The sequence below is a fragment of the Centropristis striata genome, chromosome 1 (assembly GCF_030273125.1).
Source record: "Centropristis striata isolate RG_2023a ecotype Rhode Island chromosome 1, C.striata_1.0, whole genome shotgun sequence".
Classification (NCBI taxonomy): domain Eukaryota; kingdom Metazoa; phylum Chordata; class Actinopteri; order Perciformes; family Serranidae; genus Centropristis; species Centropristis striata.
The window spans coordinates 15,976,936-16,003,738 of record NC_081517.1 but is presented as its reverse complement, the minus strand read 5'-3'; the positions used below and the strand labels follow the sequence as shown (position 1 = coordinate 16,003,738).

At 39.3% G+C, this 26,803-nt stretch overlaps 1 protein-coding gene across 1 annotated transcript in view; it reads left to right on the top strand.

Annotated features, from left to right (window-relative positions):
- LOC131971205 (voltage-dependent T-type calcium channel subunit alpha-1I-like) overlaps positions 1–26,803 on the top strand; it is a 239,409-nt gene that overhangs the window by 195,178 nt on the left and 17,428 nt on the right. Inside the window, exons 29-32 of the mRNA XM_059332527.1 lie at positions 1,731–1,801; positions 7,366–7,444; positions 8,979–9,100; positions 11,628–12,077. Of these exons, the coding sequence (XP_059188510.1) occupies positions 1,731–1,801; positions 7,366–7,444; positions 8,979–9,100; positions 11,628–12,077 (722 nt within the window). The remainder of the gene's footprint in view (positions 1–1,730; positions 1,802–7,365; positions 7,445–8,978; positions 9,101–11,627; positions 12,078–26,803) is intronic.

Sequence of the window (26,803 nt, the reverse complement as noted above, 5' to 3'; positions counted from 1 at the left end):
AATTTTACCTCTCACATTCACAATATTCCCTCTCACATTCACAATTTTACCTCTCACATACACAATTTTACCTCTCACATTCACAATTTTACCTCTCACATTCACAATATTCCCTCTCACATTCACAATTTTACCTCTCACATTCACAATATCCCCTCTCACATTCACAATATTCCCTCTCACATTCACAATTTTACCTCTCACATTTACAATTTTACCTCTCACATTCACAATATTCCCTCTCACATTCACAATTTTACCTCTCACATACACAATTTTACCTCTCACATTCACAATTTTACCTCTCACATTCACAATATTCCCTCTCACATTCACAATTTTACCTCTCACATTCACAATATCCCCTCTCACATTCACAATATTCCCTCTCACATTTACAATATTACCTCTCACATTCACAATATTCCCTCTCACATTCACAATATTCCCTCTCACATACACAATTTTACCTCTCACATACACAATTTTACCTCTCACATACACAAAGAAGAGGTATTTTTTGTGTAAGTGAGAGGGAAGATATGAATTATGGCCTATATAATGGCCCCTCATACTTTACCCCTCTGTCTTTTAGCATGATGCTGTTACTGTAGCGTCATGCCAGCTCCTGATTCATTCTGCACATACACTGGTTGCAAAAAGCCAATATTGCGAGGGCCAAAATGCCAATCTTGAGTCTTCAAAACTTGCGTCAAGAAACCAGATGATGTCACAATGGATATGTAGATTATTTTCCATTGGGAAGATTAAAAACTAAGCTGGAGAAGGAGTGTTCAACCAAAGTTTTTGTCTTAGCATTAGCTAAAGCTAGCTAGCTAAAGCTGATCATTCAGTAATTAGAGAGAGAACAGATTTAAGATCATAGCAAAATTTTGTTCATTTGTAATCTGCATTCTGTGCCATTAATATAGAAACTGGTGGGGAGGTTTGCCTTAGAAGCTCTTTTCCACAATGGGCTGAATAAAGCCAAGAGAATCACCTACAGAGACTCTAAAGGGACTTTGTGACCAGCAAATAATGAACCCAATAAACTTAACTCAGGAACTGCAGAAGTTCATTTGACACATAGCCAAAGTTCCAGAGTTCTTCTAACAGCTGCCTTCGAAAATGCCTCTACTTTACCAAAACAGTCCCCCATGTTCACTCTAACAGCCGGTCTGTGAAGTGTTTCTTTTCACAAACTTTGCACTAAAGATGTCACCAAAAAACAATTGCCTGTTTCTGAGTAATGCTGTTGTTTAGGGGTTTGGAGACAACAGAGGCTATACGACGAGGGAAAGCACAACCTGCCTTCTGAATCTCTCTAACACACACACACACACACATTACCACCACCAACTAGCCTGACTAAAGTCCATCTCCCAGGAGGTTTTATTGTCTGGGCGGCCACATTGTCAGCATGTTCCTCCTGAAATTGGACCGCTGGGATCCATGCCGAGTCCCTATTGGAGGGTTGTGCACCTATTCCATCTAAGAGTCGTTTGTTACGTCTCTCCTCTTCCTCGTCCACCTCTTATCTGTCTTGATTGTTCCCTTCTATCTCTGTGGCATCTTTTGTCTTCCTGTCCTCTGTTTCACTTTCTCTCACTCTGTTGGTGTCAGCTGTTGTTTATCATCCAAGCACGTATGTCCAAAGCAGCACACAGATACACAAACATACACAGTTTGTGAGTTTGCTATACCTGTCTGACTTTGTGATCTCTTTCCAGTGTTGAAGTTGTTGAAAATGGCAACCGGGATGAGAGCTCTGCTAGACACGGTGGTCCAGGCTCTGCCTCAGGTATGTTTCATTACACACACACACACACACACTCGCACACACGTCCTCCCTGGGCTTATCACAAGGACACCCAGGAGCTAATTAACATTTGTGGAATGATAAACGATTGGCGTCGATAGGAACTCCCTTGGAATTAGAACTTTCAGGAAGTTAGGGTTGTGACTACATTTTCGCCCCCCAATCATGCGACCCCTTGTTAACTTTCTTCTGTTTCTCTCATTTATGCGGGAAATATAAAGACCTCTGTGGCACTAATTTAAGATGTTTCATTCCCACTGCTGCTAATGAGACAAGAGCTGCTGGAACGTGCTGCTCCCTTGGTTCACTAAAGGACTTTCTGTTCTCCAGCCTTTGCTGCAGATTGCCGTCTTTTTCTTGTCCTGGAATTTCTGGAATACTGTGAAATTTGAGAGCCAGGAAATACTTTTCTTTACTTTATGCAGTATGACAACTCCTGTGAACTTAATACAATGTCACGTAGTTTAACAAATGTATAAGACAATGCCTTGCGGTTGTGGGAAATCATGAAACAGACTGGAAGTTTTACACATTTCCTTCCATCTCCTATCTTTATTGAGTTGTCCTTCTTTTAAATCTTCTCTGTGTTCACTTCAGATGGACATGTTTCCATTAAGATATTGCTCTGTCCCTGTTGAGCTTAACTTTGTCTTTGTCTGCCTCCATCAGTGCAATTATTAAGTAGTTATATTTCCTTTACTTGAAGCAGAAACTAAAGACAGATTAAGCAAAGACCGGTTAGTGACAGAAAGGATTTTTGTCAAATAGATGATTCTGTGAGACTGTTATATTGTTTTGCTATTGTTTTGTGGGTGACACAATGGGTGACATCACGGTTACTACGTACATTATTTATATTCAGTCTATGAACAAGACGGAAGAATGAACATGAACACAAAGTCTGAGAACAGAAACATAAATGTATACACACAAAAACAACAAACTGTTCAGAGATACACTGCAACAACAAAAAAAGATAGAGGTTTGCATATCAAATGTCAAAAAAATAATTCAAGATTTGTTTAGTTATTTGGGTTATTGTATAATATAATAATAATTGTCAAGCAGCATTTAGTGAAAAAGCTTTAAAGGTTTCATAGCACGAGTTGTAAACAGAGAAGGGCATTTTTTTAAATTATGCATGCAGCGATAAAATATATTTGATTTTCAAAATGAGAAAACAAGGTCACAGGAGAAAAAAATATCCAAAAAGCTACTTCTTTGCTGTTTATGTTTTAAGATAAGATGACATGTTATTATCATCCTCTGCAGTGTAATATATATTTTCTGCAAATAAAGTTTTGACTCTCTTTGGCCTTTCCTAACATTATCAAGCAATAAATCTCTATTTCTCTTTTTTAATTTGAGAAAAATACACTAATGGATCTGGACTGGCTGCTCTCATTAAAACGGCTTTTTATTAAAGGCATTTATAAAGGAGCGGGTCGGTGTTCAGCCAGAAGTTGATTTTTTTTCCCACTTCTGCTGCCTTATCAATACTCTGACTGCAAACCTCTGGGAGCATTTCTGTACACACACACACACACACACACACACATACACATTAAAACAAATAAACCAGCTCACACACAGGTAAAATTACAGTCGCAGAAATTCCCCTCGCTTCAGTTGCGCCTCAAATCAATAGTCCCTTTTTCCATCCACTTTAACTTGTTTTCTTTCCAGTCCCTGCTCTCTCATTTGGAGAGATTTCATCTGGATTGTTTTTGCAGTGGAAGCTTAGACTACAAGAAAAATACACTTCAAGCTAACAGTGTGTCACTGGAGGGAGTGTAAACATTATCACACATGTTTGTTTTTTTCTGTAGTATCCCATAAAGTATAATACAATAAAACAAATGTAATATCAAAGAAGACAAGCTGTGCTTTGGGAAAGAAGCCGTTCAGAGACAAAATAATTTATTTCCTTAATACCTTAAGGTCTCCTTAATGTACTTTTTATTTTTGTGTTAAATGTACTGTAGACTTAATGTACAGTTTCTGCTTTCATGGTATGAACACTATGATAAATAATCCATACATACATTCCCATTAAACATGATATAATCATTTTTCCAATATGTTACAATGATGCAAAACAAATGTTTCTTTGTCACATAGCAGGGGATCAAACCCACGCCCCAGGGTTTGACCGCACAAATTCCAACTTGAGTTACCAGCCCGATGAGAAAACATTAGAGATGTGATTCAGCAGAGGCCCCCACGATACCATTCTATCCCGATTCTTGAGTCACGATACGATATTATAGCGATTTTAAGCATTTTGCGATATGGTGAGTATTGCCATACAATTGTGCCCACAAAATTAAATTAAATCAAGAAGAAAATTCTCAGTCTTTTCATCTCACTTCAGTCTTTTTATTTCTCCACAATGAGAGTCAAACCCACAGACTGACCAACAAAGTATTCAGTCAAACTGAACTTAATTGATATCAAACATGTATGGACGACAACAACTGCAGCATTTTCTCGAATTTTTCTCAACTTTAAGTTTCACTGCTCTGTATAGCTACGACTGTGTCTGTGAAAAAAAAAACAAAGAGCCCATTTTCATTGAGAAATCATGACATCAGAGGTCACATGAGTGCTTTGAAAATCACTATGAAACATAAAAAAATAGCCAAATTTGCAGGGTTATTTCGATAACTTCCTGACACTTGGAAGTTTCCTAAAAGTGAGCCTACTACCGCATCCGGAAAAAAACAAAAAAGGTGAAAATACTGACATACTGTCGGAACACTAGATATGGCGCCCATGAATGAATATAATATTGCCACGCAAAATATTGCGATACTATCCTGTATCGATTTTCCCCCCACCTATAGAAAACATCACTTCATACACTTTTTTTTCACTCACTTATTCTAAAATGCAGTGAGATTCATAATAACGCAGCCGGAGGTCAAATCAAGAATTTCTCATTGAGGGAGAAAAAGTCGATGTGCTTTTTCTTTACTTTTTTATGTGGGTAAAACAATTTTAAATAAGACATTACTCATCACAGCAGACTATTTTTCATACTTTAAAACATGTCTGCGGGGGGAATTTAAATTGGTTCCTTGTATAATACAGGACGAGGATCCTTTTTCAGCACAGATGTTGGTGTTGGACATTGTTCTTTCAATGCAGTTTGCAGTGGGTGTAATGACCTTCCGTGTGTCGGCGTGAAAACAAAAAATTGTTAAGCACCATGACGCAGACAACTGAGTCAAGGTTTCATTAGTCTAAGAACACATTCAGTAAACAGTGTTAAAAGTTTGAAGATCAGTGCAGGTTTGCTCGCTATGGAAACCAAAAGTATAAATATCAAAGTCTGCTCTAACTGTGTTCCTCACAAGCCTCTGTTGCCTAGTTGCCAGCTCTAATGCTTCCATAGCATCCGACAATGTGTTTCTTATACAACAGCATCCCCATCCCCGCGGTGCGCTTTCACTCTCTGCTCGAGGGATCTAAAGACATCAGATGAGCTTACATTACATGCTCAAACTGCTCCAGGCCAAGTCATTGCTTTTAATATCCACCAGGAAACATCAACATGCACAACTAGGGAGAGAAAGAAAGTTATCCTCGGGCTTTGCCTCCCAGAATTTCTCCATTTCAGCCTCATTATTTCCTCTCTTCCTCCGATGTCTCCCTCTCTAATAAAAACTATATGTCTACCTTTGCTAATCCACTCTCTCAGTTTATTTGCCTATATAATGGAATTCCACAGTCATGTATTCAAAAGCACCTCATTGCCTTCCCTGTGAGGTGACTTAGCTAATGGCATTCTGCGTCTCCTGCTACTGCACCCCAGGGAGTCCTTCACCCATTTGCATTGCATACGTATCACGATCTGGGAATGTTTCCCTACACGGATGAATTCATGCCTGTTTAGAAGTCAGCTAGTAAAAAATTCCCCCAAACCGTGTAACAGAGTGATTATCCTAGCTTTTTGTTGTGGTTGCTTGCATTGTGTGTGTGTGTGTGTGTGTGTGTGTGTGTGTGTGTGTTCACCACCAGTTTTGCTGTTTGCAACTATTTCTGATCTGATTAAATGTCTGCAGGATCCTGGATGTCCCTGTTCACATGCTTGACCTTTAAAAAAGTGTAAAATGCAGCATTTTAAAAATGCATAAGCATTGATCCCAAAATACGTTTTCATATTTTATAAAAACCTGAGGCTCTCTGTCCACAATCTCATCCTTCCAGCTAGATGAACAACACAGGGTGGGACTGTTTTTTAAGCTTTATCTTTCTATCTGACACATAACTTGTTTAGCAGTTTCACTTGCTGTGCTTTCTTACTTTTTTCAATGAAAAACTGCTTCTAAAAGTAAAGATAAATGTTGTTAACACCCTGAGAACATGATAAACTAATGGGGAAATATTGGAATTTGTTTATTTTGGTGCAAAAGACAATAACAAGTGATGATTCTGTGTTTTTATACTCCATATAACCACATATATTCATGCAGGGTGTTTGCAGCAGTACTGGTCATGTTAAATGAAGCAGAATGTGTGATGTTGTGTTGTTGCACAAACATTTATTATTTAACACTTAAAAGTTACAGTGGGTACAGCAGTAGGAATGGTCTAACACAGACCTGGGCATTAGCTGGTCCGCCAGCCGCATCTGGCCCACTGGCTGTCCCTGTTCGGCCCGCGTGAGGTTACCCGGAAATTAGAAAGCAATACAAGCGCAGTGCTTTTATTTTGAAGGCGATTTATGCATGTGCGTGCATGAATACCCACCTGCAAAGAAATACTTTCCACAAAGAACAGTTACCTTGTTACCTTTTTAAAAACACCTATTGCTGCATAACATACATGCTCTATATTGTTTTTGTGGTTTGAATGTATGTTGTGTTTAAAATAAATGGAAAAGAGAGATAATGATTGAAATTTTTACAATTTTTTACTGCTATATTTGACTTACTCCACTTTAACATAGTCTAATCATAACATATTTTATTACCAGTGGCAGCTCAAAACCATATAATTTACTGGATTTTATAAAGCAAATAAATTAAAATTGAGCAGAATTTAGTTCAGAATATTGGTCCGGCACTCTGCAACCTTTGCAGTATCTCATGTGGCCCCTTTGGAAGATTAATTGCCCACCCCTGCCCATAGTTCCGAAAAGTATCGGTGCACAGGTTGATGGTGGCACTCGACTTTCAATAGCCAACATTTAATAATAAGCTTCTGTCGTGTTAGGAATGACCACTTATAGAATGCTACTGGCTCACGAGCATCACAGGAATTACCTTTCTTACCATTGGTGCTAGTGCTTTTAGCCAAGTTTGTGATTTTGATGGACAACTCAGCAGTTTAATGTGGATGTGAAATGCAGCCCTCAGTCACATGTTGGCTCTGTAATTGGCACTTAGACATCAAAGCTTTGAGAACCCCTGGTTTTATCTCTGAATCAGTATCTACAAAATCTGAACCACCATACAGGTACATCTGATTAAATACAGTAAAAACAACTATATGGCTTACCTCTTTTATTGTGTGTGTTTGTGCTCCTTGTTGTGTGACAGGTGGGAAACCTCGGTCTGCTCTTCATGTTGCTGTTTTTCATCTATGCGGCTCTGGGAGTGGAGCTGTTTGGAGAGCTGGGTGAGTGTGCTCCACCGCCAACTTGTTGCTGATCAAATGACAGAAACATTTTTACCCCAAACAAGATTGCCACCGCTGTCACCAATTATCACAACACCGAGTGGCTCATCAGCATTGTGTTTGTTCAGCTTACATCAGGGCTGCCCTTCTGTCAGGCCGTGCTGTTGTGTCCAAATTGGAAATCAGCTTTTCAGTTTGTTGTTTTGACTGAAAGATCTCCTCAGAATGATTTTTGATCTCTACAACGTGTCTTTGGTCAGTAAGAGCAAAAAGTTAATCACTTCTTGGACAAAACCTGCCTCAGACAGTCTTATGAGACAGAAAACTAAACAAGACTGGAGCACATAGATGAAGGCGAAAATAAATATAATGTATGGTGCGTCTTCATCAGAGTCATGGCCAACTCTGTGCTATGCTAAGTGAAAATGAAGCAAAGGACCTTGACTTAAAGTCAGCCAGTGTGAAATTACAATCAGCCAAAGAATTAAGTGTAATGAAATGAATTACCAATAATCATCTCCAATATGCTTCGTCAAGGTTACAGGGACTTAATTTAGGTTTGTTTTCATTCCTTCATGGTACCAAAATCTCCAGCATGACTGGACGACAGGTTGTTGAAACTGATGGCCAACAATCCAATGAAAAATCTAAAGCTTTTCTTGGTTAACTATATGTTTTTGTCAGTGGTGGAAGAAGTATTAAGATCCCTTAATTCAATAAAAGCGCTAATACCACACTGTTAATCACTCCACTACGAGTAAAAGTCCTGCATTCAAACATTACTTTAGTAAAAGTAAAAAAGTATCAGCATCAAAATGTACTTAAAGTATCAAAAGTAAAAGTACTTGTTATGCAGCATGGACCCACTTAGACTGTTTTATATATTCCAAATATATTATTGGATTATTATTACTGATGCATTTATGTAAGCAGTGTTTGAATTTTCTCTAGGGCTCATTTTAACTACTTAACCTAACTTTAAATGTATCATGTTTTTCATGTTAAATCTCGACCTGAAAAGTAACTAAAGCTGTCAGCTAAATGTAGTGGAGTACAAGTATAAAGTAACATTAAATGGAAATGCTCAAGTAAAGTACAAGTATCTCAAAATTATACTTAATTATAGTACTTGAGTAAATGTAGTTAGTACTTTCCTCCACTGGTTTTTGTCCATTGCCTGTGTCCATTTAGGATCTGATGCAGGCGTAATGTTTAATAATAATAGCTTAGATTTATATAGCGCCTTTCAAAAAAATAAAATCAAGGACGCTTGAGGCTGTAAATCACTGTGATCCAGTCTGTTCCTTTATGTGAATTTTGTTTGCAAACCCTGTCCTGTTTGTAATTAAATTGTTTGAATAGACACAAATACAAAGAAACAACAAAGAAAACATTTTTGCATCTGTTATAACTAAAGAAACCAATTCAAAGTTGTGATCTTTTAGAAAACCTTCATAAAAGTTTTACCAAGGTTTCATGCTCCTAACACTTTCTATGCCTTCTCTTTTTCTTTTCTCCTTCCGTCTTCTCTCAGTGTGTAACGCTGACTACCCCTGTGAAGGAATGAGCCGACACGCCACCTTTGAAAACTTTGGAATGGCCTTCCTCACGCTTTTCCAAGTTTCCACTGGCGACAACTGGAATGGCATCATGAAGGTACGTCATTTTACAGCTGCATGGTTCGTATAAAACTTTTCTTTCATCATTTTAGTCAGGCAGCTTAGGACCAGAATTGAGAAGAATTTGGACACGTCTGACAAAAGCACCACAATTTTTAAAGATGGTTACCATGTAAAAACTATGAGAACAAATATATCTTCCAAGCCACTTAATATAACAAAAATATACACAAAATATGCATTTTCTGGGTCATGGAATCCTTTTGAGCAATTGAGAATATCACTTGATGATTATTTGATCAATTAATTTTGGCCATGTATTTACATAATTCAACTCAGTTCTAAGTGGTCGGACATACATTAATATAGGTCATATACATGTATTCTGAAAAATGGATAACATGCATACATTGAATTGATCTTTATTAGCTTCACTTTTTGAAAATTGTATATTTTGACACCAAGATTGACCTTCTAAGTGGCTTGGAAAATGTATTGGTTCTCATAGATTATATATGGCGGCCATCTTTGACCCACCATCTTGATTAAGTAGCTCCCATCAGTAATTGAAACTTGATGCAGAGCATGTGCAAAAAATGTGTTGCTTTTGTCCAGTGTGTCCCCATTATTTTTGCTCCGCCGCCTGACTATTTGGACTGACCTGTGTAATCGACTAAGCTGATTGGTTTTCACTTTCTCCACCATCACCTCATCTCCCACAGAAGAGACAGCACATATTCTTTAAATGAGGGTTAGTCAGACGGGATGCTGTCTGAAGCGGGCCCACTAGAGAATCTAAAGATACTTCTTTTCCGAGCTGCGAAAAAAAAATAGTTTATACCAATCTTAACACAGACAAAAGCAGAGAGGCAGAATAGTAATTGAAGGTCTTTAGTTCAGATTCCAGGACCAGACGGTATTTAGGTAGGGAAACGACTGAGTAATAAGCGTGTCCTTTTGCAAAGATGCTGTTGAACAAGTAAATGTGCACTCAAAAACCTTCCAAGGATGAATAAAGATTAAAATTCACACTCACAAAATCTGAGTGTTTGATCCACCCTCTCCAATCTCTCATCTATCACCTCAATCAAATCTTCCTTTTCTAATCACACCCAAGTACCTTGAGCTCTTAAAATGTTATCACAGCCCATATCCAGGAGAAAGTTAATCAGTGCTGATTAGGCTCTTAGAAAGACTGACTGATTGTAAAGGAAAGGAAGACAGACAGAAAAATTTGTCAGGCAATGCGCTTTCAACAAGCTGGATTGTTAAAGTTTGACAATGTGCTCTGTAAAGACATTACAAATTACTGCTCTGAATGAGTCTCTTTTATTAAAGATAAAGGCTTTACCCATCAGATTAAAATAATAATATTCAGATTCTTATAAAAACGAACACGCTAATGTCTGTTCCAACCCTTGTTGAATTGACTGAATCATAATCATTGCTTTTTTTTATTCTTTTATTAGTTCTGAAACAGGAGCACTATTAATTGATTAGCTACTGGACAGAATTCAGCACTGGTTTTGAAAGTTTATCAGCATATTCAATGGCTGTATCAGCTGGTATGTGCCTGAGAAGGTGCATGTCAGAACCAAGTGAATTCACTTAGAAAATAGTGAGAATTTACTGTCTTTTAACTCTGTTTTATAGCTGAATTCCATTTTTCTGCTCCTGTCTTAGGGTCCTGGTCATGTGATACTACTTCCTGTCACACTGTTACAATGTTTATGACATTTGAATAGAACAGATCCATCGCAACCTGTGCTTTTCCTATCATAAATTCAAAATGTTTTGTGTTGTGAAAAATTCCTACTGTGAACTGGATATATTTCAAATTTAAGTCCTGTTATCATGGGTAATGGGGGAATTTAGTTCTGTGAGTTTTTGAAAACTAGTAATTATGTTTGTATCGTTGATGCAACTGAAACTGGTTGCAGTTTAAGTTGCTATTCCACTTCAGTGTTGCCAACAAAGCAACTTTGTTGCTATATTTAGCGACTTTTCAGACCCCTCTAGCAACTCTTGTAGACTCATTTTTACTCTTCTTAACCCTCCTTCATCCCAAAGCACTAACAAGCGGCCCAGTCCAGTCTGCAAATCACACATGCGCGAAGCCGCCACTGGATGGGTCAATTTTGCCAGTCCTGAGGCTGGATAAAGGAGGAGGGTTGGAATTGTGACAGAAGACAGTGCATTTGCAGTTCTAAACATATTTAGTGATTTTACTCACTTTTTGTCTTTCCAACATCGTTTTTCTCCTACAGCGTCCATTACAATTACATGCACATGGTCAATTTTGCACATTAGGCGATGATGTTATTTAGCGACTATAAGGACAGCCAATAGCTACTTTACTTACTGGAGTTGGCAACACTGTTCCACTAATCTACTGGTGGCAATAATGTGCAAATAAACAAAGGTAAAGGCAACAAAGGCCCTCCTGTTTCCTATGTCTATTCTTTAAACTGAAATCTTCCCGTTTTTCCCTTTTTGTCCACCCACCATTCCATTCCCCTTCCTCACCCATGAACTCTCCCAAAACCTCACCCCCCACCTACCAGGACACACTGAGGGAGTGCCCCCCGAGTCATCCTGGCACCGACTACGGCTGCCACGCTGGACTACAATTCATCTCTCCGATGTATTTCGTGTCATTCGTGCTGACGGCTCAGTTTGTCCTGATCAACGTGGTGGTGGCCGTGCTCATGAAGCACCTGGACGATTCCAACAAGGAGGCGCAGGAGGACGCCGAGATGGACGCAGAGATCGAGCTGGAGCTGGCTCAGGGAGGCCTCTGCTGCATGATGGGGGGCATCGGTGCCATCGCCGGAGCCACGGGTGGCGCCGCCAGCGGGTCCGGCGTGGGCGGAGGATCTTCTGGTGCAATTACAGCGGGGACAGTCGGGGGTCCAAGTGGCGGGGTGATGGCGCCACTTCGGGATGAAAGAGGAGGCGGAGCAGCTCACGAGGGACACACACACCGGCGGTGTCGGCTCTACTCTCCTGCTCAGGTGAGTGGACTTTCACACATTCAAGAGAATAATTACGTCTGATGGAGCCTCACTTCTGTTTTTAACCATGCAGAGAAGAGTTGGAAAATACAGTGCTCTCGGGGTCGTTCTGCATGTCACAAACATGGAAAAATCTTATCTTTATGTACTTTCCCTGCTTATTATTTTAATTGGTATTTCATTCTTATTACACCTGACATTTACTTTTTCCCTGGAGCTATATTCAGACTACTCAGTGAGCAAATATTTAACCTATATAAACTAATTAACAATCATATTCATTTTCAAATCATACTTAGGCATTTATGTATGCACCTGTAATTAACAGCTAAGAATTATATAAATCTCCTCCAGACAGCACTCACCAATCACCATGACTTGAGACAATTACTCGACTGCAGATGAACAAATCACTTTTTAAAGACAGTTTCCTACATTAATTTTAATACATCCATTAACAAACAGTATTTAGACTTTAAAAAGATGGGTTTTCTTAAGACTGAGTAGCATTGACAAAACAGAGCAATACTTGAAATGTCCAAGAGGAAAACTGGCGATTGGATCACTGATTAATTTGTCTATAATTGCATCCATTTGCACAATTAAGGCTGCAAATCAACCAGTTAGCTCCAGTCCCCATTTCCCTTGAATCTTTGCTGTTTTTTGAGCGGTGATGCTCCTCATTCAGCTGCTAGAAGAAGCCAGAAGAAGCTCCAACATTAGAAAAGTGCCTTTACTGGAAGCTGCGGTTACATCCCACGCCACAGCTAGTTCCCACCAGAAGCTGCTGCTGTGGGATCATGAGCTGCTGATCTCTTCACTGCATACTCCCTGCAGCTTTACATCCATTCAGAACTGCCAAGCAGATGAGTCATCAGCCATCGAACATCACATTCAACAATATAATCACAAGATCGCCAATCTAATCACTGACTGCACTGCTGCATTTTATGAGTTAGGGTAGTATCACTTCAGTGATAGTCACAGCGTGAGAGGTGTTGTTTCTGCCTAGAGCTTGATCTGACGAAACAACAGACACTGTTGTCTCACAAACACAATTATCAATCAATCGGCCAATGGGTCATTTAACTGAACATTGATAACAACGACTATTTTTTTATTTTACTGCTGGTCAGACAAACAAGCAATTTGCAGATGTCAGCTGCAGGTCCCAGAACTTCTCATTTGCTTTTTTTTCATGATATTTTATAGACAAAGCAAGAATGTAATTAATCACAGAAATGATTAGAAAAAGTATGCTAAATAATCGTTAGTTACATAACTACTGAAAGAACTCATGCAAAAAGACAAAACACACACATAGCTTCGTTCTTAAGTTTCATGTGTGAGTGATTTAAATTAATCCATGCTGACACCAATTTTCCCATATTCATCATTTGGTATAAACAGAATGTACTAGTATATTTTTGATCCAGACCTGTACAAGTCATGAACAGATAGTCTGCCCATTCCCACCAACCTTTGCCAAGGAAAAAAACTGAACTTCCTTTATTTTAGTAAATATTCAGTTCACCATCATTATCTTTGCAAAAAATCATTCTGTGCTATAGATGATTTATTATCTTGGCACCAGTGACACCTTATTACTTTTTTGCCTCTACTGGATTACGGTGATCTGCTTTTCATGAATGCAACAACTCAGAGCCTTTAGAAGTTGGACTGTGTTTATCATTGTGCTCTGTGTTTCATTACTGGCTTGGGAAATCGTACACATCATTGTACTCTTATTGCCACGTCTGAAATGCCATCTTTGTATGTTCGCAGGCTCTCTCATTGGTTAGTTTTTATCTATAAATGTAGTCTTGGGCTGCATCCCTCTTACCTGTGTGCATACATGTGTTGAAACTAAACTAAACATGGTATACACTCGCAAATCATTGTTCAGATGCTGGTGCCAAGAGTGAGAACTGAATTAGGTAAGAAAGCTCAGTCCTGGGAGCCTGACGTACATAGCAACAGTAACTGAGGGGGCGGAGCTTTTGTGAGCGGTCAATTGTTTTCACATTTATTAAGTGTAGACTTATATGATCTGGTCTTGTATACTGTCACATATTTAACTTCATGTCACAGTATTCTGCTCTAATGGCTATAATTCATTAGCCTCTCTATTAATATTTTCTAATTGTTTGGGGTTTTATCTGGGAAATATTCTTCTTCTTACATGGTGCTAAAATTATTGTGAATTAAACATATCCACAAAAGAAGCGTAAAATATTGCAATTAGTGGTCTAAATTATGCCAATGATCAAATCCATGCCTGGATCAAGGTTATAATAGTTTGGGATTTTTCATTAGTTTTAGTTTTAATTTAGTTGTGAATTTTTGTTTTCAAATTCAGTTAGTTTTAATTAGTTTTTAAAGTGAGTTTGCTAGTTTTAGTTTAGTTTTTATTTCTTAAAAATGCTTAGTTTTAGTTTATTTTTTATTAGTTTTAGTGTTAGTTTTAGTTTTTTTGTAATGGGCTATGTGTTTGGTGCGAGATTCAAAGAGGTCATAATAAATTTTGCCTTTATTTCCTTTGGTTTATCCATCTTAGATCCAGTTACGGGTGTTTTGAATTTTGGACATCCCAGTCTCAATAAACACATGTGTTCCTGCATGTTCACTAACCAGTAGCTGTTTAGTTGGAGCTAAATAAATACATTTCATATCAACCAAAAAGGATTATGCGTGTTTCCCCTATTTGTATTCTGCAGCCGCTGCTGGATTTTCAGCACCGCCGCAAAAAAATGTGATCTTTGCACACAGTGAAAGCACAACATCCAAAGTTTACCGAGTGTTGCGCCGGCGACACTTCTACCATAATAACTAAACAGTTTGCGCTATCGGAAAAATTCCAATGTTTTCTGAAAGCTGAGAAGTTTCTCTTTACAGCCAACATGGTGTCATTACGGTCATTTCACCCGCGCCTCTTCTGGAAGCCCACAAAGCAGGAATACACTCAGCGGCGGAGAGATAGAAACACTGGATTACGTATGAAGTATGTTAGTTAGTTTTGTACCCACACAATACAGTTTCAGTTAGTTATGTTTTAAAAAAAAAATGTATTTCAGGTAACCAAAATGTTTTTTCAATTCAAGTTTTTGTTATTTCCTTAACTATAATAACCTTGGTCTGGAGCATGTACCTCCTCATAAAGAGGTGACATTCATCAGGTTGAAAGAAGTTATATATGACAGTTAAGAAAGTCAAACTTTGAATATTACATGAACAAGCCTCAAAGGAAATAGTTTAAGGATAAGAATGCATAAATGTTCTTGCAGGACACCTGATGTGTAAGCAGGCTGTGAATCTAAACTGCACATGACTGGCATGTTTTCTGGTTATTATAGTTATTTGAAGACTGCATTAACTTCCTCTCCAGCAACAGTTGGTGCTGCATATCTAGCCAGACTCTGTGGGACCGCACAGCATCTGGAGTTTTTCTTATTCAGGAAATACTGCTGCCCTACTTGTGCAGATACAAGGTGTCCATGACTTTTGCACACATGCATGAAAACATGATAGAAAAACACACACATATGCTGAGGACCCATGTGCACACACACGTGCAAAGATATTAAATGGCCGCTGTCTCCGCCATTCTATTAATACCACGAGTGGGGCCCGTGGTGCTGGAGACTCTCTTTTTCAGCTCCCTGATTGCTGCATCTCAAACAGCAAGTCAGTACAAGCTACAGCTATAATCACACTCACATGAAATGATCACACCTGCAGATGAGAACAGGTATTTTCAGAAGAACTCTTGCTGAGGCAGAAAGAAAGTTAATAAACAAACAAAGGCAGAAACAAAGGAGATGTGGGGGAAACAAGAGAAATCAGGAAATGGAGAGAGGGAAAAATAGAACAAATCTAAATTAAAACTGAGAGCCACATGAGGAGAGAAAGAGTCAGTTGTTGGTGCTTTGGAAAGTGAGTGACAAAGTGACTGCTGCAGCAAGTGGCTGAATGAGTGAATGTCTAACTGTGTTTGACCAACTGCCTTCATGCAACTCACTGAGTGGATGATAGCGGGGAGTGACTAAAGGTGTGTTTGCATCCAGCCAGTCTTTGCTGGAGTGTTTACTCCTTTACTTTAATGTGTTTGGGCAGGTGACAGCAGTGCCAAGTAAACTGCAAGGTGGCTCATTAGAAATGACCCCGTAAACACAAACACTGATTATTGGGAGTAGATGGAGCTGGTTGTTGGCATCTGACTGCCAGCTGTGCCTCATCGAGCCATACCAACCAACAGGCAGTCAGGACTAATGCTCAGTTAATATGATGTCGTAACCTCTTATCATTTTGACCCCTTTTATAGAGATTACGGGGTTGTGTTCCATCTTAAGGTAGGGATAGCAGGTCAAGAGTAGATGTCACATAGAAGTGGTGTACACCATCTGAAAGCTGGGAATTAATTTGTGATGCACTGTGTGTCAAGTTGTTCTGGTCTTTTGGGCCCACTTTACCCTCTCACAGTAAAAAAAAAACTGTGAAAAACTTTCCGTCAGCGGGTCAGTGGAAGGTCAAGTAGCAACAGACTTTTTTTTTTGCCATAACTCATTATGAAGTAAAAGTTGACTGGCTGTTGAATTATGACATAATGGACATTAAGATTGGTTCCCTATAAGCCTCGCTTTCACTATGCAGTTCTGTCTGTCACGGAGAGAGATATTTAGAGAAAAAGAAGTGCTGTAAATCAGGTTTTCTTTTTCTCTGGAGATCTTATCAGGAAGTGCATCAACTACATTTACTACTCAACTACAGAAAAAAAAGGGGAACAATCAAGGTATAGTGCAAGAAGAGCCATTCTAGTGAGGATTCTTTAAGGAGTAGAGTTGTGGTGTGGTGCTAGGAGAGAAGATGCTCTCTGAAGAGCTGGGTCTTCAGGAGGTTTTTAAACGTAGAGAGGGACGCCCCTGCTCTGGTAGGAACTGGTAGTGCGTTCCACCAACGGGGAACAAGAAATGCAAAGAGTTTGGATTGCCTTGAACAAACAGGTGGCAGAGCACTTTCCCTCACAGAGATGAATTCAGAAAGGAATGCAGATTTAGGCTAATCACAGAAAATATTCAGACCGCCCCAGTTGAAAAACTCTTACTGCCTAGTCAGTATAGTTTCTATAGTGAATTTCTGTGTATTTCCAGTATACTTTCACTTCTCTCAACGCAACTAGAGGACATTCGTCCAACAACTAACCATTGTGCAACCAAAACAGTCAGAGGATAGGCTTTTGGTTTCTCTGGTAGCTGAAAATGGCGAACAGTGGGACAACCTGAGTAACTATGGAAACTCTATCCAACAAAAGAAAAAGAGCCTTGTTGATGGAGGAGGATAAGAGGGAGGTTGATCATACCAAGGTAAAACAAGAGGGAACCTTGGACCGGCATTCAGTCGATGGAGAGAGCTCTGGGACTTGAAATGGTTCCAAACATTCAGACATTCAGTTGCTGTTCTTTCCACTACCTCGAAAAACAACAAAACCTTCCTACTACATATTATTATTATCAGCTTTTAGTTCTTTTTTTTCGTAATCACAGCACTGAGATCTGGATTTCTCATTTAAATTGCTAGTCATTATCAGGTTGCTAGTTATTATCAGGTTTTGTGCTTTTTTTCCTTTCTCACAGCACTGAGATCTGGATTTCTCGTTTAAATTGCTAGTTGCTTGGCTCTGAGGAAAACAGACAGTATGTTGCAATGTGTTGTACCAAAACTGAAAAAGGGCTTGCATTCATCTACAAAACTTTATTCAAAACCAGCAAAAAGAAAATGGAGAAAAATGAGGATGTGGATTTAGAGCCTTTGGAAACAAGGACGATAAGGTGAACTTAAACCTGCATTTTTTGCCCACTTTGGGGCAGCAGAAATCAATCATTGTTTTTAAGTTAGGAACCAGTTATCTATTTATGTATTCAGCAGATATCGAGCAAGATAAATGTTCATTTGGAGACGTGTCTGTGGCCACATGATGAATGTAAGCTCAATACTCAATACAAAGCTCTGTTTATTTGGTTTCGGCCAGCTCCTGAGATGAATATCTGGCTGTTTAGCTGCTAAATGTGCCACTATGTTCACCAGGTAGTGTGTAGTGAGTGTCTGTCTACTGTTAGGGTAGATGTTGGATCTTTTTTTACTAAAAACAGCAGCCTACTGATGCTGAAGCCAGCTGAGCGAGAAACAAAAGAAGAGATAAAAACTGCTGCTCTGTAGAGCTGAGAGGAGCTGCAGCCAGGTAATAACTCTCTGTGGCTTTTTTACTGTTACCAACCACTCTCACATTACATTTAATGATTTGGTCCACTCTTAATATAAGAATAATGATTATAGTAGCTCTGAGAAAAGATGCAACGAAACCCAATGAAATGGAGTGTAAAATAACCTAATTCTCATTTGCAGCACATCATGTTATTTCACCATTTGCTCGGTGTTTGTGCAGCCTCCCTCAGCTCTACACATCCTTTCAGTCTATTTTGAATCATTGTTTCCTTTCCCGCAAATCTCCTACTTCCTCGGGGGGTTAGTGGAGATCAAAACAGAGCTAAAAGCAGAGTGAATATTAGACTAATTGACAGAAAACAGAAATGAATGCTTATGTCGCTCTGTGTGTACTGAATTTTTAAATAGCCAAGAGTTTGCAAACCTGTTTGCTTTTACAGCTTTTAATGTAATAATATTTCAGTACTGTGTTTAGCTTATTCCACTGCCTCCAAGTGGCTATAAAAACAATTAACACCACATAGTGATTGAATGATTTTATCTTTCTTAAAAAATGTTGCCCGGACTGAAATAGACTTGAATATGGCTTTATGACAAAGAACCGTATCACATAACACATATCCATCCTTTCAGCTAAAATCATGATGCATGTATTTAGTAGAAATTATGGAACCAACGTGTTAGAACGGCCTTCAAAATAAAAGCTTTAGGGTTTAACTGCATTTCCATCTAATTTCATATTACAATAAGAAAATCTCCCATAATCAGAGACTCATTCCACTTCAGTTGGACAGTGGATATCCTCAGGATGTCCCTCAGTTGATTTCAGGACGATCTGATGTATTATTTCAAAATTAAAGCCTTTTGAAATGTCACATAATACACTATTTTTCCTCTAATTTCAGATACAATAAAAAGAAAACCATCCATAACCAAAGACTCATTCCACTTCAGGTGAACAGTGGACATCACTAGGGTGTCCATCAGTTGATTTCAGGACATTCTGGTGTATCATTTCAAAATAAAAGCCTTTTGAAATCTCACATTATCAGCAATTTGTCCGATGTTTCCTTTTTAATTGCATTTTGGAATTACATGGAAATACAGTAAAACCGGAAAACTGCTTTTATTTTGAAGGCGGTTCTAACACGTTGGTAAGGTAATGTCTAGTAGAAACATGCATCGCGAAAACAAGTGGCGGCTGGTTTGACTGTATTTTCCGAACTGGGTGGGTGGCTTGACCGCAGTAGTTTTAAGGCTTTTTATAGTAGTATCCCTTGCTGAATGACGGTCAAGTCTTTTACTGATGGTTCACAAGTTTTATTCAAAAAACATAACTCCATTAAAATTAAAATAAAACATGTATGTGTGTGTGTGTGTGTGTGTGTGTGAGTGGGTGGCAGGCACACAGTCTCATTGTGCTTATAGCTCATTGTCTGTCAGCCTACTGGTATTTTTAACCAGAAGACGAGTAAAAAAAGAGAGATGAGACAGAGGAGGAACTCTTTTCATGTGTCTCTCTACACGTACTGTATTTTAAATCTCTGTTCTGATTAGCCAGCAAGTGGCTTTGTCAGAGTAAAAGCTGTGTTTGGGCTGTTTTATGTTCATTCATTTTGAGATTTGGATTTTATTTTGAACTCTTATCATCAATATATTCATAATAAAAGCAGATTTACAAAAAAATATGATGGCTGAAGGAAAATAAGCATACAAAAGAAAAACAGGAGCAGTGATTCTATTGAGAGTGATGTAAAAGTTTCTATGAAAGTACTTAAACGCAAACACAAAAGTCCAGAAAAGCTAAATATGAATTACAAAGGGGAATTATATAATATATTCCCATTCATAATGCTACAAAAATCCTTGAACGATCCTGTCACAAATTCTTTGATTAAAAGTTTAAACTCAAAAATATATTCAAGCCATGTCAGGTGTGAAGTGTTTTGAAATGTGATTTTGAGGCAGTCGAGCACTTCAGCCTCATTAATGTCTCAATTGCACATAACAAAAGTTGAGAGCATAAACAAGAGAGTTTTTTAACCAACCAAGAGCAAATAAATCAGCATTAATCAGATCCATATACACTCTTATAGATGCAGCTTGTGTCGAGGGCAAACAACATAACAACAACTCACTTTATTTTAGTCTTATTACTCTATACGTACTGTGCGATCACAGAATCTTTTTTCAAATAACTTGTTAAATTTCCAGAGTTGGCGGAGATCATTTGAGCTCCCCGTGGAGGCTTATTATTGTACAGCTCATATGAGGAAGTCCAGAGTCCTTCAAAGAAGCTACATAGTGTGAAAATGTGAAATCCTTCCTTTTATCTCCTCTGTATTATGCTAATGATGAAGATAAGAGCTCAGGTGTAGAATCCATGTCTCACCTTTAACTCCATACCCACTGAATAGGAAACCAACCAGCCAAGTTTTGTAAAAAATGAAACCAAAAATAAGATGTTGAATTGAGTTAATTCCCAACAAAACATGTAACAAAGCCTGAACAATATTATTCAGATTACTGAATGACTCAAACTCTTAGAAACACTTAACTTGATGATTCCAGCAGTGGATGATTACGGTTATTTGTGAACTAAATATTGATATGAATGTTAAAAAAAAGGAAATGAAGTGTCGTTAAGTGGACACACACTGGTTGTAATTAGTCAGTGGGAAGCCTGCAGTGCATTAGAGAATGAGTGTTAGAGAAACCAAGAGAGCAAAACACTTATATTATTGTGTGATACATAATAACTCACTGGTCATTTTTAATTGTAGTCAGCTTGATGGATGCTAAGGAGTCAGATTTTAATGTTTCAGCACCATCCCATGTTCTGCATCATGTCTCTATTGTCGTCTCCAAATATATATTTTTTGAGGCGTCAACCTTCTTTAAACTTTCAGCTTCATGATCATACACTGGGCTCTGAGCATTGAGTGCAGCAGTGATTTGGCTGCACAGATCCAGTGACGACACTGATGGACGACTTCAGCTGCTGCCTCTGTGCTGCTGGCAGCCTGTTGTCTGCTGTCCCTGTGTGTCCTGTGCAGACAAGATGTTAACAACAAAGAGCGGCACATAAATGAAACAAAGCCCTGCAAGCTAGTTCAGGTAGACAACTTATCGCCACTGCTACAATCACAATACATATCCACTTTTGTGGGGGGAAGTTTTGCCTTATCCTATTTGGAGCAAGAGTCTAACATCAGAGAGTATCCTCACATTGGCCCTCATTTATCAAACGAGCGTACGACAGAAAGTGAGCGCAAAGTGGGCGTACGATCATTTCTACGCAAGGCTCGGCATTTATCAATTTGGACATGAGCGGAGGGTACGATCAGATCTCACGTCTGCTCTCAGCTCGTGTACACAAATTTGAGTCAGCGTGAAGTCCACACGTCTGAGTCTGAGAATTGATCTTAGACTATTGTATCGATGCCTGGAGCTGATAAAGCTCTGTGGTGTTTTGTTTTTTAATGTGACAAAGCAAAACATGTTTAGACTACATCATTTATCACTAAAACCTCATTAGGAATTAAATAAACCCTGCAACCCTGAAATTCTTTGAACAGAATACTAGCCGAGGCTATTAAATGCTGTTGTCTTCTACTATTTACCGTTATCCTGCTGGACACCGGAGCATCAGCATCTCCTTCACCACCGGAGGTGCCCGATTAGAAACATTTCCAATCATCACTGCCACACGCTCCTCTGTCTGGGACAGAATTCTTACTAAATGTAAAGAAGTGAATAATATCTCTCCATCATAATCATAACAATATTCTGACATTATATAGGCTATTAGGCTTTATATATCATGATGTATAAATGAAATATTTCAACCTCACCAGGAGTTTAATGGTCCACTGCTACTGTGCTGACAGCACCACTGATTTCCTTCCTTTTCACTTTTTCTGCTGCTAAACAAAACTAGTTTGTTGTGTTGCAGCTGTTGGACGTCAGTGTTTCACTTCTGCCTCTGAGAAATTCCTCTTCTTTTGGAATTAAAACTTACTTTAAAACATTGTTTACCTCCTGGCTGCAACCAAAAAGCTGTGGAAACTTTTAAGTCTGTGCTCCAAATGTAAAATATTCACCAAACTTGTTTGAGTTTATAACTATAAGTACTTTTATTTCATAAACCTCTGTCGCTGCGTATTTGTGTGAAATGTCTGTTTCACTCTTGTTGTTTTTTGTAATGGTGCACTTTGCTAATAAAGCTGACTTTAGGGGGGGGAAAAAATCCTCTTTTTGGCCGCATTTCGCCCTTCGGTGTCGTAAACTCTGGAGGCAAGCCTTCTGAATCGGGTATATATTAGGGCGTGGTATTTAAATGACGCTTGTTTCGAGCCGCCACGTTTATCAACAGCCGATCATTCTTGTGCTGTGATTGGCGAGATACGATCGTTTGATAAATCCCACGTGAACCCTGTCGTAAGACGAAATACACGCTCAGATCTGCGCTGGTTTCTACGCTTGTTTGATAAATAAGGGCCAATGTTAGAATGTTAGAATTTCATTTAGCAGATGGTTTTATCCAAAGCGATGTACATCTGTGTGCCATGGGGTAAATTTTACTCCAGTAGGATGTAGGTGCATCAGCCAGTATACAGATACAGAGTGCATAGATGATTTTTTTTGTGTGAAGGTGTTCAGTAAAGAACTGGGTCTTTAGTCTATTCTAATGCTGGGCTTACACCAAAAGATTTTCACAGTCCCAGACTAAAAACTGAATGTCTTTAGTAAATCTAGGAGTTTTACTGAAGTCACGGCTCGCTCCCGTCATCTCCCTCATTAAGTTTAAGGTAGTAATCAGCACTGTTTCATATCAGTCTTTTCCTAGTCTTGGGTTTGTGATTATATCAAAGTCTTCTGATGTATAGGTAGCATTATAGATTGAGAGGGACTGAACAGATCAGATGGAGTTTGGTAACTCATTCCACCACCTGGGAACTACCAACAAGATCTCCAACCTAAAAGACAGAATAGACTGTCCGTCAGTACCACCCATAACGACACATATGATCGTTTTACGGATCGCGGTACAGAGTGGAGCATTTTAAAAATAGCTCACATGTATTTACGTTATACATACCCGTATGGTTCACGGCTGTAAAAAAAAAACACTGCAATTTCTGTGAATTTAAGCTACAAAATCACTGACCAAAAAACTTCCTGGTTAGGCATTATAAAAGATAGTTTAAACAGTGAATAAATGTACGTAAATGCCGGAAGTGAAGTAGTTATGACTGTGAAGTGAGCCAAGGTAATTACGTAAAATACACAAGTTGCGTAAAAAAAAACAACAACCAAAAAATGAACAAACCGGGAGCCATGGAAGTTACATAAAAAGCGTAAGTAATGTAAAAAAGTTGTTTACTTTTGGTTTCACACGGGGCATGAACCCCGTTCATGTTCATTGAATCCTGTTCTTCAATGAACCCTCCGGGTAGCAAACTAATTTAGAGGAGAAATTAAATGAAAATTGTAAAATTATTAAACAGGCTGTCCATTAAAAACATCTTTTATGAACTTGAACTTTCTGGTTCAACTTTGGCCTGCTGTAATAGAGTGGTGGTCTGCACACAAATGGTTTTTGCAGACATTTAGTGTGCATTTACTTTCAGTTTTACCTCAAAATAGAACCAATAATTGTCTGTTTACAACCCACCTGACTGTGTCTTGCTGCTCCTTCCTGCTGCTGTATTGGCTTTTCCCTCGCCGCTGCAGACCACTGTAGGCTGCCAGTCTATAGTTACTGCTTACTCACTCATTGATTGAATGACCAGTCCCTGTCAAATCACATGATGGTCCAGTACAGACAATCCAGGCTCTTGGGAGTCCTGTGTTCATCTTGAGGACAAATATTCACTCAGCTTTTATACATAGAGGCTTAAGAATGGGTTCACTTATAAGTGGAAGTCCTAATGCATGGATTTAAAAAGGATTTCTCTTTCTATACTGTCATATGACTTTTTTTTTTATAAATAAAATGTTGGGAATGTATTTTGACACAAACCCCGTTCTCCTGGGTGATAGTCCGCCATTTGTTCAACCCATCCACCCACCCTCCCCAAATGTGACATCCGCCATTTAAGCTCCACATCGCCGTCATTCACTTCTATTATGTCAGCAAGATGGTGGTGGATGACAGTCTAAAACGTAATTATGAGTCTTATTACGCTGTCTGTACAAATACCTTATTGTTGTTCTTGAGGGGAAACCAATGTGAAACTGCAAGAGTCTGGCTAATGACTAAGGCCGCGTTCAGACTGCAGGCGAATCTGATCAGATTCCTACTCAAACCAGAATTTTAGGGCTGACTGTCCACACTGTTTTTAGCAAGTGTCCAAATCGGATATGGCTCTGTTCAGACTGGGCCACATTATTGACTGATCTGACAGGTTGCTGTAGTAACGGCGTTAGAGCGTCTGACGTCGTAACGGCGTCTGACGTCATATAATTGTGACAGCGACAACAACAACAACAACAAACATGATGGAGGCAGGTCACCTCAGTATATTGGCCTTATCACTGTCCAGTAGAGGTGCAGAACATCTCAGACGCACCAGGGGAGAAACCGGGTGGATGGACGCCCCCATTGGGCCGCATGAGTCGGGCGCGGCTGCCCGTGGACACCTCATCTCCGTGATGTCGGCGCTACGCTTGCCGCGTAGAGTGACGTCACGGACAGTCAAAACTGATCTGAGTGTTTGGAGCGGTTCAGACTGAGACACATCTGTCCAAATGCGATTTGAAACTATCTCCCAAAGTTGGTTTTGATCCGGTCTGCAAAAATCGGATTTCATGTGATTTGTGACTGTTCAGACTTCAAAAGAGCCATCCAGTTCCAATGTGGATGGGCTAAAAATCTGATTTTGGCTGGCAGTTTGAACGAGGCCTAAGGACCTTGATGTGAATTTGATGTGAGTAGCAGCTGGGAGCCGGTGCAGGGATATGAGCAGCTGTGTGACATGTGCTCTTATGGGCTGGTTGAAGACCAGACACAGCGCTGTGTTCTGGATCATCTTATAGTGTGCTGTACAGATTTTAAAATCCCTTGAGGCAGATTTGTGATTTGTGATATTGGGCTATATAAATGCAATGGATGTGACCCCACTTGACTTTCTGCAACACATCCAATTCACTTGTTTCTTTGTGACAGTGTTAGCTGTCAGTGCTCTTTTAGCCACCATCACTTGCTGCTGCTGCTGCTGCTGCTGCTGCTGTTCTCACTGTGCATCATCAATAAGGCCCACCTCCACCCCAGCATCCACCTCGACACTCTGAGTGTTGGTTGTTATCATCATCACTTCCCACTCTCTGAACTGCTTGAAGTATCCTTGTTTGGAGAGACAAAATTGGTGCCTGGACACCAAATATCAACGTTTTGATATTTTTTATTCATGTGTTGCTCTGCAGGTGATAACATCAGCATTTACTTCTTGAAAGTAACAGCATTCATTTCCAAAGCATATATAAATAGATGCATTCAAAATTAGACTATACTGTCCAAGAAGTAGGATACCAGGGCTGGTATAGTGTCCTAATCGCCTGATCCAACATAAATAAAAGGTAAGATTCCTACACAAGCATATAGAACCTTATTTAGTAGCAGTAATGATATTTTTGCTTTGGAGGATTGTGTGATACAGTCAGAATCCCCAGTGCAGCTACGAATAAACCTTGAGTCTTGGTGGGATGATTTTACCAACAGCACTTTTAATATAATTTCCATTACTCCACCTCCACCAGAGAGGTTATGTTTTGGGTCCTGTTTGTTTGCTGTTTGCAGGATATCTGAAAATAACCTGTTAACGCAATTCAAAGAAAGGTGCTGTAAAGTCAGGCTATGGGTCAAGGAACAAGGATTCGTTTTGGATGCAGCTCTGGATAGAGCTACAGGCAATATTGTAAACATTTCCTCTTGTCTAGAAAACAGATTTAAATGTGTGTGCAGCCTTGGCACTCTGTCTTCTAGTTGTATATTTAATCTAGGCCCAAATAATAGACTATGATGTTGATAATTAAATGAGTCATATTTTTTATGGAATGTTATTTGGCAACCTTGATCTGTAGTAAAATCTCTTTCATGCATTCAGGCTGACTTTGTATTTAAGTAATAAAGAGAATCCACCATGTGGTCGAGAGTCTTTCTGGATGGAAGAAACCAGTTGGCAGTGCAGTGAATCAAACAGGGTCATGGGCACCATTTACCACAACCAAGGCCCCCAGCTTAGCTAATCCATCACACTGCCTCACCCCTCGCTGTGCATCTCCCAAACACTCCAAACAGTGTGTGTGTGTGTGTGTGTGTGTGTGTGTGTGTGTGTGTGTGTGTGTGTGTGTGTGTGTGTGTGTAGTACACCAGTGGGGCCTGCCAAGGTCTGGCTATCGACTGTGGCTGCCCTCTTCACCTCACACCCGTTAGCAGTAAGTCTCATGTAGAGGGAAAGAATAGGAAAGAGCAGGTACTGGAGGAAACAAGCAGCTTGAACTTT